The sequence below is a fragment of the Triticum aestivum genome, chromosome 3D (genome assembly GCF_018294505.1).
Source record: "Triticum aestivum cultivar Chinese Spring chromosome 3D, IWGSC CS RefSeq v2.1, whole genome shotgun sequence".
NCBI classification, from domain to species: Eukaryota; Viridiplantae; Streptophyta; class Magnoliopsida; order Poales; family Poaceae; genus Triticum; species Triticum aestivum.
This window is the reverse complement of record NC_057802.1, coordinates 12948265-12964809: the sequence shown is the minus strand read 5'-3', so window position 1 is coordinate 12964809 and position 16545 is coordinate 12948265. Positions and strand designations below refer to the sequence as shown.

At 44.1% G+C, this 16545-nt stretch overlaps 1 protein-coding gene across 1 annotated transcript; it reads left to right on the top strand.

Moving 5' to 3' along the window:
* Positions 1–3132: 3132 nt before the first annotated feature.
* LOC123076887 (NADP-dependent D-sorbitol-6-phosphate dehydrogenase) lies at positions 3133–13087 on the top strand. Its single transcript, XM_044499034.1, has 6 exons — positions 3133–3386; positions 7432–7526; positions 10318–10435; positions 10532–10664; positions 12398–12617; positions 12735–13087. The coding sequence occupies exons 1-6, from the start codon at positions 3224–3226 to the stop codon at positions 12963–12965; spliced, it is 960 nt and encodes a 319-aa protein (XP_044354969.1). The 5' UTR covers positions 3133–3223; the 3' UTR covers positions 12966–13087.
* Positions 13088–16545: the final 3458 nt, after the last annotated feature.

The following is a 16545-nucleotide window of genomic DNA, read 5'->3' as shown; positions in this document are numbered from 1 at the left end:
TGCTCATTATGAGAAATGGAAGGCGGATACGAAGGCGATAAAAGAGCCTGAGCCCAAGCAAGTATTCACTGAGAAGCAAAAGAAGTGGGCTAAGGATTTTTTGACGACACCGTCCCAAGCCGAGCTGAATATGCCTGACGACTATGGACATGAACTTCGTAGGCAAGCAAAAATATTGAAGGAGGAGAAAGAAGAAAGTAAAAAAAGCGGGAAACAAGTTGACCAGCTCGGGATGCAGAATAAACAATCGATCCCCCCGCTCATAGTGAAAGCCGGTCCGGAAGAGGACCCCGAGATCATAGCAGCTGCGGCAGCACTTGGATTGACTGTAGCGAGTGCCATGAAACAAGCGTCCGAGATGGGTTTGACTCTTCGTGCCTTGCTAGGCCTTGAGGATGCGCCAGTATGTGAGATAGCATTACAATATGTGCGGAATGGGCCTCTCGTCGAGCCTGCGCGGGAAAAGAGTCTACCACCACAAATGCAAAATCTGCTACGTTGGTACAAGCATTTCATAACATGGGCCGACAAAGAATATGTTTATGCGGATGTTACAGAGGAGCATCACACCAAACGGTACTCTGTACAAGTTCATATGAGTGAATTGTTCCAGCTGTTCAATCTGCGCGAGCTCGACAAATCTATCCTGAGTTGCTACGTTCTGTAAGTGATTTATTTCTACCTCATCTCGTTCTTCATTGCCTGCACTATATATATATATTGTCCTAACTATATTGTTGCGTACGCTATTATGCAGATTGAAGATTTGGGAATGCAAAATAAGAAACATCCATGATGTTGGGTTCATTGACCCACATATCGTTAATGGACATGTGTTACAAAATCACCCCGAAGACGTGGAGAAAGACTTGTACAAGTTTCTTAGAAAGCATCAACTCAAAAGTCATATTCTATTTCCTTACCATTTTGGGTGAGTGTTTCTCTCTTGTGCCCATTCTCTTTTGTTTACTCCATGCATGGTATGTCTAATCGATGAGTTATGCATGACTGTGCATGTAACGTGTCCGCAGGTTCCACTGGATTCTGCTAAATATTGAACTTCACACCTCCAGAGTTCTAATCATGGACTCTATGGATTCGGATTCAAAGCGTTGGGCCGACATGAGAAAAATGCTGCAAAAGTAATTATTTTCAATCATTTGAGCTCTATATCGATCGGTCTCTTTCGTTCATTTCCTAATATCAAGTAACTAATAACTCCCTTGTTCATTTAATTTTCTTTGCCCTGTAGGGTTTGGAGACGGTTCTCAGAAGAAATTGTCGGTGAATTCAAACATGAGCTAGATTTTAGAAGGTTAGTTAATGTGGATAAGCAGCCACCGGGGACCAATCTATGTGGATACTATGTTGTGAGAACATCCGGAGACACACCTCTGAGCGGAAGGCATCGGATAGCGTGCGGAAGGCGACGGATAACTTGCGGAGGAGGCTTAGTCCAGAAGCTCGCTTCCGACCAATTCAAGATGAATTAGCAGGATTTTTCATGAGGGAAGTCATCAATCCTAAAGGAGAACACTATACCGAGGACGAAGAAATTTATATGCATACCCGAGATTGAAACTTGTTCGAAGTTGTATATGGTCATCCATCCTAATTGTGTATGGAAACTTGTTCGAAGTTGTATATGGTCACCCGAGATTGAATATATATTATATATTCCTCTTGAATTCTTCTTGTTTAAAATTTCATATGCATGTATATAGTAGCGTAGAATATGTGTACTGAAACTTCATCAAAATTAAAATAAAATATAAAATAAAATATAAAAGAAATAAAACACTACAAATTAAAAAGAAATCAGGTTTAGGGGGGCTAAAACCCTAAACCTGCGGAGGAGGCCTTTAGTCCCGGTTAGCCACGAGAACCGGGACTAAAGGTCCTCCGCCCCGACGGACTCCTGGCGCCCACGTGGACGGGCCTTTAGTCGCGGTTCGTAAAAGGCGCGACTAAAGGGGGAGCCTTTAGTCGCGCATATTTAGTCCCGGTTGCACAACCGGGATTAATGGCCTATTTTCTACTAGTGTTATTTCAAGCCTTTTGGCGATGTGCATTCAGTGGGAGTAGAAATTTCCGTCGACTACGAAGATATCCGTGTCCATTTTGCCAATCTCAAGATGATTGCCGGCTCAATTTTTTGGAGTTGGTTATAAAGCAAATTATACGTAGATGTGCTCGTAGAAATGAGTGTATGTGTATATGTATAAGCGTCAACCGTGTTAAAAAAATCATGACACAAATCAATATGCGCACATTGTGTGCCTCCGCCGTTCCGTGCCCATGTGAATTTCCCATGCTGGAACCGGGCATTTGTTTCTTTGCGAGTAACAACAAGAAGCTAATTTGGTTTATCAGCTGCCGCCTCCTCCTCCTCCTTCACAAAAAAGCTAAGGTTTCTACCTCCCGCCGATGCCGCCGCAGGTCCGCCTCCTCTCCGGTCGCCCTAGAGCCATGAGGGCACGTTGGATCTTGGCAAGGGCCGGCAGGAGGGCTCCGTTTTTAGTCGTTTCTTTCAGTTTTGCTAAGGTTTGTATCATGCTCATGGAGATAAGACGGCGGCGGCTTTCTGAAGATGGAATAAATGTCTCCTCACCTAGCTCCCGTTCCGGCGGATCTAACTTCAATGGTTTTGCCCGGATCTTGTCGTTGTTCATCTACGTTCGTGTGTCTTCGGGTTGGATCATTTTGATCTACGTTATTCTTCATCTGCGGCTGTTGCTGTTCTGGTGCGCTGGTCCTATGGGACTTTAGCACGACGACTTCCCGACTGTTTACTACAACAAGTTATGCCCGACCCGGCGATGGAGGGGCGATGACAGCAGCGCGCCTTTGGCTCGCTTCAGTGCTTGTAATCGTCGCTAGGTGGTCTACGGATCTGGATGCAATTTCTATTATTTCTGGTATTTGTTGTACTACTATGATTGAAGATGAATATATCGAAAAATTTCTAAAAAAAACACGTTACATGGTGCCTGTGTCCCATGCTGGCCTTGGTCAGATGATGTCTGGTCCCACACGAATTTACCTGCTGCGTCGACGCCAACGTCGCGTGGGCTCTGACCAGCCCTGCATGGTTGTCGTGGGAAACACTGGTCATACTATAATTCAGGAGGAGCAGCAGCCCGATGCACACTGTCATTCTTCAAGAGGGTGCGGACTAGAGTGCACTGCCCCTCGTCGTCTTCATATCTCCGACTCGGACGAGATGCCGGCGAGGGAGCAAGGGACGGCGGCGAATGCGCTGAAGCTGAGCAGCGGGCACGAGATGCCGGCCGTGGGGCTAGGCGTCTGGCGGATGGACGCCCCCGCCATCCGCGGCCTCATCCACTCCGCCATCCGCGCCGGCTACCGCCACTTCGACTGCGCCGGTACGCGTCCGCCCTCCCTCTCCCCTCTCCACCCTCTTCACGTACGTCTGCACCCACCTGTACCGAATGGAATTGCGCTGAATGTCCATGAGCCGTCTTGCACCGTTGAGTGTCATCTAGAGCCTGCTTGTGTATGTCGCTGTGGACTTTCAAGTGGTAAAAGCAAAATGGCGAGTTCGTGATGTCTAGTTTACGCGGCTTCAAGCAGTAGATTTGCAAGTATCATACACCCTCCGTCCCACGGAGTGAGTAGAATTTATGTACAATATGTATTACTTTTATTCAGGGGCACTAGCTCTTGATTGACAGTGTCATCTTTCCGGAGATTTCGCCCTGAGCCTGAGGTGATGTTGGAATAATCCAAACCGGAAAACACTAGCTCTATAGTCCTGTTAAATTAGGCAAGTACTGGTTATACGTGTACAGGTGTACGAGGTTCGTTGTTAGTCCGGTTGGGTACAAGTGTGAGTAAGCTCGCCGGTGATTAGATTAGGAAAGCAATCAAGCTGAGTTCTGTTTGGACTTTGTGTCCGTATGGGTTTGAAAAAAGCAATTCTCCGATTCCACGGGAGAGCCGGTGAATGAGAGAGCCTTCGCATTTCCTTGGAGATTTGCAGCCATGCATGAGTACTATTCATAGTCAGTTTTTCTCTCACCACATACAAACACGCTGTTCACCATCCTATACTTTTTAATCTTATTCTTAGGTTTATTAAATCTATTCATACCTTTTCAACCACTAGTTTAAATTTTGAACCAATTATACATATTTGTGTTTATGATGACAAGGACTTTCAGTTGAGATCACTTTTTAATATATTTGTACAAGTTATAAATTTAAATTATGAAACATGATGAAATGCGGTGTAACAATACGATTTTTTCCAACATGGTTGCCCTGCAAGTTGTAGACGAAGAAGCATGATGAAACCGGTGACTTGTAGTTGAGTGAAATCTATTTTAAACCTTGAACTCATAGAGCGCGTCTAAATCTAACCTCAACCTTACAATCCCTGAAATTGGTACACTATACCGGCTAATCCCGGTCATTTTCAACCCTAAAACGACCATAGACCTGTTTGTATGCACGATTCCGACCAGCTCGTTTCTGTCACTGACTACATGCTCCTGGCCACGCTTGACGTGTGCCCATCTTATGGCGGCTTGGGGCCGCTTGCAACGATCGGCTTGGAGGCTGAGACTAACCCCCGGGCGAGTTCCAGGGTATGCCCCGAGGTGTTTGGGTGAACACCGACAGAGTACAAGGGCCTGGAGAGCGGCCCCGGGCAGCGTGACATGGCGGCGCCCACGAATTTGAGGCACCAGGCGGAGGCCGCAGAGCGGCCGGGCAACGTGCGGAATCATGAGCGTGCGGCGTGCATGGGCGCACTGGGGTGACGGCCATGCCGAGTCTGCTAACTGTGACACGAGCAATTTCTTCCAACGTCAAGTTATCGACCACCAGTCCACTGTCCACCACGGTTGATGCTCTTCCTCGCCGTACAGCTGCTCCTCCTCCTGGATTACATGATCGGTATTTCCCACGACAACCATGCATGGCCGGTCAGAGCTTGCAGTATCGAAGGAGCCGGATGCAGACTGGCATTCTTCAAGAGGGTGCCAGCCAGAGTGCACTGCCGAGACCTTCATTCTATAATGTAGTGCGTCTACGTTTTTCAAGATTTAAATTTAATGGCTAGGTGCTCTGGTTCATTGGCCCTCAAGCGTGACGCTCCATTGCACCCCAATGAATGACACATATTAGTTATGTGCGTGCATAGAGATATTTCATTTGACATACATTGTTTTTGATATTGTTCACCATTCATCCCTAATGGTCGAAATACATGCGAGATGCAATGCGTATTTTTTTTTGCATAATACATCTGACGATGGCACCTCTCTCAACATGCACGTGGATGAATCAGACCAAGTTAAGGCCTGCAATGACCACTTACCTACTTTTATGATTTAGATGTACATTTTCATTCTTATAGGACCCAGTCGAACCTTAAATAATTTTAGGACCTTGATTGTATTTTACATTTTTACATATCAATATGAACTATTTTGGAATTTTTTGGAATAAATACATATTACATGACTTGAATATCTTCAGAATACAGTAAATGTTCCGACGCCATCAAGAGATATATGATGGAAGAAATTTTGGGTTATAATAGCATAATAGAGAGTTTTATGAGTTATACAAAGACATGTTTAGGTGAATGTAAATAAGGTGATACAACTTAATTTTATTGTGGACAAATCAGTATCAAGATGTGGCTGTTATAACATTTCAAATAAATGTCTAGAGTGGTTTTAACCGTACAAACTCTTTATTGAATTTGTCGCCAAATAAATTAATTCCAGCGAGTTTCAAATATGAATTGTAGAGCTGTAGCCAAATAAATCTAATATTCTAATAAAAATATATTTTAATACGTTCGTGTCGGATACAAATATTTAATTTACTCATGTTGATGATTGTTCATTTGATGGTATACAATTTCGTAAATTAACATCTCAAATTCTGAAGTGTTGTATTCATTGCACATTTCTTACTCCCATAGTTTTACGTGTGAGCTCCGATCCAACAAATGGCACGTCCACTTCCATGGCCTAATGTATCATCTAAAATCTGAGACAGTGAGCATTAGGACGTGAAGCATCCCTTTAGTTTCTTCTATGTTTCTGGTATTAGTAGAATCTCTGTCTTAGCTTAGAAAAATGTGAATGTGACTGGTACTGCTACCTGGGCCAACTGCCCGCAAAATATCCTGGACAGTGGTGCGTCATTTCTTCTTTTTACAACGGCTAAATCATACTCCAGGTTATGTGACTCTTTTTTAAGCAAAAAAAGGTTACACGACGACTCCAGGTACTGGCTTGGTCCAGCTAAAAAGAACACATTCAGTGGGACCGACCAGAATCCCTTGGGATGAGTGGGGTTGCAGTGCATACCTTTCTTTTTTTTTAATCGAAACACACTTTGTTATTACTCAATGATGTTCATGGGATACAACGCAGGTCTGGTGGGATTAAAAGGCACACATGGCACATGGTGCATACGTTTCTAGAAAAGTCGTCTAGCTTAAATCGCCTAGCTTCTAGATGCTCCGCACAGCCTGTTGCGTTTGGGACAGACGTGCTACTCACGGTGGGAGAGGCGAATCCAGCGCATGCTAGCCGCTGGATTCGTAGCGCAGATGACTGATGAATGGTAGATTTGAGCATACTCTGAGAAATCAACGGTTTGAATCAGTCCAACATCGTTTTGGCGGGAAACTGAGGGACAAGTGATAAATCCAAATTCAAAACTGCTACACTATAGTAGTAGTCAACTACTACGATACACACACAACTTATCAATTCAACAGACAAATTGCTCTTCGTCACTTTTCTTCCAAACCTTGCCCGATCTCGTTGCCGGCTAGCTTGGCCTCTTCCCCGTTATGAATTCATCCTCCTATCAGCTCGCACATGCAAGACTTGCGTCGGGCGGCTGTGTGACGGAAAGAGAGGAGAGGGAGGAGAACCGGCGCGGGGCTGAGCTCGGGTAGCTCGCCGGCTGGCTGGCACCGGCGAGCGCGGCCGAGCACGATGCTGCACGGGTGTGAGGCGGTAGTAGCAGCAGCCAGTGGGGCGCGGGCAAGGACTGGGGTAGACTTTCTGTGCCATGTTTTCTTTGCCCTATCTATTTGGGTTCGGCTGCCATAATGGTTAAATCTAATAGGGTTTGTTTTTATGCCATCCTGACCGCGGTCCAGGCCTGTCCTAATCGAGGTTAAATTCATTTCAACCAGTAACCTATGCAACATGATAGTTTTTTTAAATGAAAAAAATATGTTTTTTGGTAGTTATCAACAAATTTTCAAAAATAGGTAGGTTTTTTAAACCCTGGCCAACAATACTGTTAGTTCTACGTTACATAATCCCCTTGGCTAAAAGCATATTGATTTTACTGTGTGATCGATTTTTGGGTTAAACCCATGGGATGTATACCAACAGATGCACTAACAGGGATTGTTGCCTGATGCTGCAGCTAAATATCAAAACGAGGCTGAAGTTGGGGATGCACTTGCGGAGGCATTTGAAATTGGACTTATCAAGAGGGAGGACCTATTCATCACAACCAAGGTTATTGTTAATTATTGATTTCTTGGCGCATGATTGCAGAAAAGGATATTGCAATAAGAAAATATTCTCTGTTAACAATTGTGTCCTATAAGCTGACTAGATGAGGTTTGGTACAGAGAAGGACAAAATAACATATGATTTTAAGATATCTATGGTGAAGCCAATTTATGATGATATTGTTGGATGTGGTATTCAAAATACAGACAAACTGAAGTTGTATGGTTGACTTAGCAACTAAGGACTAACTACAGCCAAGAAGCTAAGCTATATATGAACAACATATGTTATGAATGATCCACAAAGGGTGCTTGGTTCCCTATACGATTATGAATAATCACAAATACAACTACAGTAACAAGCATATGCATAATCACATTAGCAAACATACCCATAACTACATCAACATGTAAGCATAGTCATAATAACGGCACAACCGTACGCATAAGCATACAGTCATAGGTATAATAGCTTAGCACGGGAACCTAACAAATATGGATAGCTACTCTTGGATCATGATAAGTGCTTGTTCGTGCTAGTTGCACCTTGCCATGAACTCCATGCCATAAAGGTCGAACACAATGACCTGGAAATTATCCTTAGCCAGAGCATTAAAGGTCAGGAAGTACCTGATCTTTAGTTGGCGAGTCACTCCGGAGCCGGACCACATTTGGTCTAACGGTGAGTCTCCCATTTAGCTCCGAGAGCTTGACCTTCCATCTGCAACCGATGGTCGTACTGAGAGGCTCGTGGAGCTATAAAGCCCGGGTTGCAGATTCTCAATGTTCCGTAGAAAGGCTACACAGGTCGTCGAGAAGGTTCTCCTACACACCATTGACCACAACAAATATAAACCAAATTACAATGTGCAGCACCATAAAACACAAACGCCCTAACACATGTGCTTCACCTCAGTGAAGATTACCGTCTGATACAGTTTCAATCAAACCGTTCTAAGCTAAACTGTCCACCCCTAACCATACTTAGCCTCTCCCGAAGCCTATCCTTAACCGATCATCAAATTGATGAACCTCCACTTGTTATGTCAATGCTTAATCGGTGGTAAAATCAAATGAAATCGATCCTGCACATATTTCTAACAACCATAATGCAATATCTAGCATAATATGCTGACTTTTTATCCCGAAATGCATGAAGTTCTAACCGCTCTAAAAATGTAACTGTTAAATTGAAACCAGGCAACCGAAGAAGCGATTTAATGTTTGATGCACTTACAACGCCTCTAGAAGTTGGCTTGGGTGTTCCCACAGGCGAAGACGGAGTGAATAGCGACACCAAACACCAGTGGGAACAATAATATCACCGCTCTCAGTTGCACAAATGTTTCCACCGTAACATCACAAGTACAGGTCACCGTAACCATAGTCCCACCATTGCCCTAGCGCAGATGGGGATATGCGAGGTCAGCATACTCTTGAGCTCACCCTGGAATCATAGCTAGATGCAGGTGATCAGAACATGGATACCCTAAATCCATATGAGCAACTAGGAAGGCGCAAACTCCTTGCACTTGTTTGTTTTCCCGGTGCAGCTAACTTTTCACGTGCAAACTCACTAGCTCCATGATCATTTGAAAATCTTATTTTCGCGAAACTCAAACGCAAATTATTGTAGAACTCGACTTTGATTGAAGCATCGATTTCTTTCATGGAGGCACCAACACTTCATATTCATACGAATTATATTAGTTAAACTAAGTAACTAACCACGTCGATGGACACGGCTACGACGGGGTTTGCTGGCATTCGCCTACGCGGGGACGTTGGGCCATGCATCGAGGAAGGTGATGACAACCTGGATGTCCGCCAGGACGGCCCGGTCTATGGGCGGCAATGCAGGGATGTAGGCGGATGCTTCAACAAAGGCGTTGATGGCCACGCCAGCACCACAATGTCGCAGGGGTGGGTGTTGCCACAGGGATGGAGACATGTGAAGTCATAGGTGCTTGCATGGGTGCAGGGACATGGACATCATAAATCCCTGCGTCTTCAAGGGCGACGACGATGGCTTTAGCCCATGCTATCAATGCCATAGAGATGGGTGCTAGTACATACTCCCTCCGTCCGGAATTACTTGTCGCGGAAATAGATCAAAATGGATATATTTAAAACTAAAATACGTCTAGATACATCCATTTCTCCGACAAGTATTTCCGAACGGAGGGAGTACATCACATGGGTGCTGGTGCGGCCGTGGGACAGGCATGGCCGCAGGCTGCATCGCCTACGCTTCATCCAGGGACATATCGTATTGGCACCACTGGTCCGCTAGGGAACCAGTCTCGTCTGCCTCGGAGTCAGCATCTCCAAAGCTCAAGATGAGGGGCAGCTCCTGCCAGTGCACCATGGCGTCGAGGTGGTGGCTGGAGGCAAGAGAGAAGAAATTGGGAGATGCCAACAAGTTGACTGGACAATGGGAGCTAGGTAGGCTTCTAAGGCCTTTCATAGGTCGTCTTGCGGCCTCCATAGAGTGGATAGCTGAACAGACAACATATGGCCATCAAGAGGCGCACTTACTAATAAGAAATGCGACCACACTTCCCGGCTGCTCATACGTCACCTACCACGTCAGTTGGACCACCGGTTTCACACGCGGCAACTGCCGGAATTATTGACCTGGGTTTAGCCTAGATCAAAATTTCAAACAATGGGGTTATGGTACTAAGTCTTTCTGTTTACATCCCATTTCGCTCTCAAGACCGGAATAATGTTGCAATCTTCTTTCTCCAACATATATTGTGTTATTCAAAGCTCCATGTCTGTTGTCATTGTAGTTGTGGAACTCAGATCATGGTCATGTGGTCGAAGCCTGCAAGGATAGCCTGAAGAAGCTGCGATTGGATTCTCTAGATCTCTACCTTATTCATTTCCCTGTAGTTACTAAGCATACTGGTATGATCCTTTTCTTTATCCTGTGTAACACGAATAAAAACACTATATTCCATTTCGTCTAACTGAATTGAGTATATTCATTTTAACTGTATATAGGGATTGGCAAAACAGCTAGTGCTCTTGGTGATGATGGTGTGCTTGATATCAATACCACTATCTCCTTGGAGACAACATGGCATGCAATGGAAGATCTTGTTTCCATGGGACTGGTTCGTAGCATCGGAATTAGGTAAAGACGTCAAGTACATCATATTACCATTGGTTCTTTGATCTGTCCTAACTATGATGAACTTTGTTTACAATTATTGAGGCATTTGGTCTTCACTCATTTAACCTGTGTCCATATTATGATTCATCACTTGGGTCAGTTAGTTCATGTTGGCCACAGTTTAGTTTACTATTGCAAATTGTTCAGCTCAGTCGTGCCGTTAGTTTACTAGTAAATTTATTTGATCTATATCTCTTGGCCACTGCGCTTTTAGAATAATTTGGTGCTTCAGAATCTTTGCATTTATTTGTTTACTGGTTTCTCTGCAAATTAGATGATGGCCTTATTGCTCAGAGTTTATCTCCATATTTTCTAAATAAAGGGCGTCAGATTTTTTTTGTGAACCTTTCAAGTCCTGGGGAACCTAAATTTTCATAAATTGATGTTTTTTATTATATACTATGTAAATTTGTGTTTAGTTTTTATTGGCTTCTTGCTTCTAATGCACAATTGTACAGTATACTATGTCCTCTAGTTTACTTTGAAACTAGCACTGTGGCCCCGTGCATAGTTATTTTGAATTTTTTTATATAATATTGGTGGTTAGATGTTGATAAACCATTAGGCACACATATAAATAAATAAATAGAAAGTAAAAATATATCATGCAAATATGTAGTTGGCATTGATATAAATCGTTTAAAGCACTTTTGCTAATATCTCGAGGAAAAATATATTGTGCATCGATGGAAATAATTCCACTAAGGGAGTAGTGTTTGGATTGGGTCAATATATTTATTGGGCTTATAATTTTAATTTAATCAAATAGTGAAGCTCATAAATAAATCCTCCGTCCCAAAATAAGTGTCTCAAGCTTATACAACTTTGTATTAAAGTTAGAACAAAGTTGAGACACTTATTTTGAGACGGAGGGAGTATTTATCAGGGAAGCAGACACTAAGTGTATTAGGATGTCTGAGTGTATCTAATCCTGCAAGGGAAGTCTCAACATTATAATATTAGTTTTGCTAAAGCATATCTAGATGTGCCATAAGTATTGCACATCTAAGTCCTATGTCATTGATCTTACGTTGAGATTCATGTGGATATCTTCTTTTTCTTTTTTCTTTTTCTCTTTATGCTTGATTCACACACTAAGATGTGAAATAACTAGAGCACATCTAGATGTGCCCTAGACACAGGATGTCTATGAGAGTTCCGAATCAAATATGTATGCATATTGATCGAATATTTTCATAAGTGATTCTGTTCGCTACCAATTGATGCACATGCTTTACGGAGTTATTAAGTAATCAAATAACCGGTATTTTTGTCCGAGTACAATTCTGACTGTGTTTTGCCGGAGGATGCAAATCCTTCCTGCCTGAAAGTACGTGATATATTTTCCTTCTTCTTTTGGATGAGAAGTGGTGACCAATCATGGTTGTGTCCTACTAGTATGTACGTGATCTATTTGTACGTGTCATAATTTTCACATGTACGTGAGTGATATTTTTTTTACTTTTGGAATGAGAAGTCGAGTGGATCATGGATAGTTTCCTAGTTTGTATGTGATCTATTTGTATGTCCATGATATTCCTGATGTGCATGTCTATTGTTGTGCGTAATGTTTTCAGCTTTTAATCTCAGCGGTCATAATTAGAAACGATAGTGCATATAATTTTATCCTATGTGGAAGATTGTGCTGGAAGGAATTCCATTTCTCAAATCTAACCCTTGAACTATTCATGCAGCAACTACAACATCCTCCTCACCCGAGACTGCTTGGCCTACGCCAAGATAAAGCCCGCGGTGAACCAAATCGAGACACACCCTTACTTCCAGCGCGACCCTCTTGTGAAGTTCTGCCAGAAGCATGGAATATGCGTCACCGCACATACTCCTCTTGGCGGTTCCACTGCCAACACCGAGTTGTTCGGCTCCGTCTCATGCCTCGACGACCCTGTCATCAAGGTCTGTGTAACAAATCGTAGATTCACATTCCATTTCAGCATCTAGAAAAAAAGCACTTCCGCAAGCCTGGTTTTGTGATAGTTTCTCAACCTCTGCATGCCGTATCCACGTTTGCAGTCCCTGGCCGAGAAATACGGCAAGTCGCCGGCGCAGCTGGTCCTCCGGTGGGGCCTCCAGAGGAACACGGTGGTCATCCCCAAGACCTCCAAGGAAGAGAGGCTGGAGGAGAACTTGGCGGTCGTCGACTTCGACATCTCCAGCGAGGACATGGAGAAGATCAAAGCCCTAGACCGCAACTACCGCAGCAACCAGCCGGCCAAGTTCTGGGGCATCGACATCTATGCTTGATTCCACTGCATGATTTGCTCCCCGGACAGCAATTAATAATACTGGAGCTTGTCATTAGCTCAAACGAACTTGAGTTTTACTTCCTGAATTTGGAGCATAATTAATCAGTTTATCATTCTATTCGTGACGAGTCATGTCCGGTTCATTCCTGAAATATCTTTAGGAAAGTTATACGTGGGTGAACTCCATGCAACAAGCCTATCCTAGCAAACTATTGGCAACACAACCTGATCCTCAGTGTTTGGTTGAACTCTTCCATTGCCTGAAAATAGATCATATCTGGTTGAGCTTCATTCAACAAATTAGCCTTGTCAAATTATAGAGTTCCATCCTAGGAGAGGCAAGTTTTCGCAGAATATGCTTTGGCAAATAAGTACTAGGACTAAGGGCATCTCCAATCCAAACCTCTAAAATGGAGATGGTATTTGTCCACGGACGCATCGTCCGCCGACAGTGGTACAGGAACCAGCCATCCAATCTTGCCCGCATATTGCAAACCGGATTTGAACAAACTGGACAAATTTCATGTAAACCGGATGATTTTCATCTAAACGCACCAAAATCATTACATTTTTAAAATATTTCAACTACACTTTTAGCGGACTAGGCTTTTTTAATCTAGTTTAAATGATTGCGGCCGGTCTGGGCCGGCATGAATGCGGCGTTGTCGCTATAGAGCGGCATGAATGCGCGACAACCTCTTCGCGTGGGAGAGGGCACGGGCGTGGAAGAGGTTTTCGGGTGGGTAGTCTGCGGTGTCGTGCACATGGAGCGGTCCGGATGCCCTCAAAGCCCCCTCTGGTTTGCCTCCGATTTGCGAAAACGGACATCCGAACCGCTCCGCGTAAGGCAAATCGCATTCGGACCGCTTGGTCCGGACAGTTGCGGGCGGCTTAGGGGTCTGAAAACACACAAAAACACTTGTTGGAAAAAATCAAACTAGTCTAGGATCTCCATGAATCCAATTAATAGAAAAAGGTACACAGCGAAGTCTTGTTGTTTCCCTACAAAACATTTACACCAATGCAAGGGCAAAAACGAAGATCCCAAAATATACAAAAGTTGCATTAGCTATCGTTTTGTTATAACTAATATAGCATCCATGCGTTGCTACGAACCACAAAATGGTACATTTTTATTAGAATAGTTGTATATACTTCCTCGGTTCCATAACTATTGTCGTGGTTTTAGTTCAAATGTCACTAGCGATGGGATATGATTTTTTTTCCTCTTCAAATCAGAGGAGTCTGGGTACTAGATGCACGAGGAATATTGGGGTGGAGCGGGGGAGTGAGCTCACCACCATCAACAATAACACCTATTTATAAGATAGTAGAGACAAGTTATTTTGACCATGCTTGAATAATTATAAATGGGAAAGTTGAACAAAGACACATGTTTTCAAGGTACGGATAGCAATGGGTAGGGTATGATGCAGGCATGATAATCCCATATTTATACTCATGTTTCTTATGGGCGTAAAATCCTACCCATACTCTACCCATCGGATAAATAGGCATGCACATGCCCATACCCTATGCGTATCCATGTTCGATAGGTACCTGTAGGGCACATCAACACAAAATCGAAAGTGGTGTGCGCAATTACTAGTTCCATTTGTGGTGGAGGCGCCATCCATCCAGATGTTTATATGATTGGTGAATGGTTATCTGGAGAAGGATGGGGGTGGGGTACGGAGCTTACATATAAAGACTCATTAGTCCAGGATTTATAATACTTGTGACCCACCATTAAGATAATCGGATAGGGTTTGGGTGTACCCATAGGTACAAAATTGTACCACCTCCCTACCCCCATGGCTAGTTGGGTAGGGCTGTCTTAGAAAACTCTGCACTTGAAGGCTCAACCAAGTCTACAAGAATAAAGTTGCGTAGTAGACATCACATAGTGCTGTCCAAACCTCCACCATCGAGCATGGTGCCTATGAGGAGAGGACCCTCACCATATGAGGACACTATCCGGACCACGCCCAATCACTTCTGCCCGGAGTGACAACCCTGACCTGCCTCGGGCCCACATCTGGTCCGCCCATGAAAGAAATATGCCCTAGAGGCAATAATAAATTTGTTATTTATATTTCCTTATATCATGATAAATATTTATTATTCATGCTAGAATTGTATTAACCGAAAACTTGATACATGTGTGGATACATAGACAAAACACAGTGTCCCTAGTAAGCCTCTACTAGACTAGCTCGTTAATCAAAGATGGTTAAGTTTCCTAACCATAGACATGTGTTGTCATTTGATAAATGGGATCACATCATTAGGAGAATGATGTGATGGACAAGACCCATCGGTTAGCTTAGCATAATGATCACTCAGTTTTATTGTTATTGCTTTCTTCATGTCATATACATATTCCTTTGACTATGAGATTATGCAACTCCCGAATACCGGAGGAATACCTTGTGTGCTATCAAAAGTCACAAAGTAACTGGGTGATTATAAAGATGCTCTACAGTATCCCCGAAGGTGTTTGTTGGGTTGGCATAGATCGGAATTAGGATTTGTCATCTCTGGGCCCTCTCGGTAATGCACATCATAAGAAGCCTTGCAAGCAATGTGACTAATGAGTTAGTTGCAGGATGATGTATTACGAAATGAGTAAAGAGACTTGCCGGTAATGAGATTGAACTAGGTATGAAGATATCGATGATCGAATCTCGGGCAAGTAACATACCGATGACAAAGGGAATAACGTATGTTGTCATTACGGTACAACCGATAAAGGTCTTCGTAGAATATGTGAGAGCCAATATGAGCATCCAGGTTTTGCTATTGGTTATTGAACAGAGAGGTGTCTCGGTCATGTCTACATAGTTCTCGAACCTGTAGGTCCGCACGCTTAACGTTCGATGATGATTTTGTATTATATAAGTTATGTGATTTGGTGACCGAATGTTGTTCGGAGTCCCGGATGAGATCACGGACATGACGAGGAGTGTCGAAATGGTCGAGAAGGAAAGATTCATATATAGGACGATGATATTCGGACACCGGAAGTGTTCCAAGGGTACCGGGTACATATCGGGTCACCGGAAAGGGGCTCCGCGCACCCCCGACAAAGATATGGGCCTTATGGGCCAAGGGCGGGACAGATCAGCCCCTAGTGGGCTGGTGCGCCCCCATATAGGCCGAATAGGAGGAGAAGGAAGGAGGGGAAGGGAGGAAGGAAAGGGGAGGATTCGGCCTCCCCCTTTCCTTCTCTTCCCCCCTCTCTTTCCTTCGCCATTCGACACTTATGGAAGGGGGGAGGTCGACTTGGAGGAGGCGCCAAAGTAGGATTACTCCTACTTGTGGCGCCCCTCGCTGCCCCTCTCCCTCTCCTATATATATATGATAACACCCCTTAAGAGTCTTATTCTAATAACACCCACCTTATTCTGCACATCCCCTAACAGAACGCCGCCGCCCCTCCCCTCCCCACCTTCTACCGCGGCAGCGGCCTGGGAGCGCCGCGGCCCCTTCCCTTCCCGCCTTCTACCGCGGCAGCGGCCTGGGAGCGCCGCGGCCCCTTCCCTCCCCGCCTTCTTCCGCGGCAGTGGCCTGGGAGC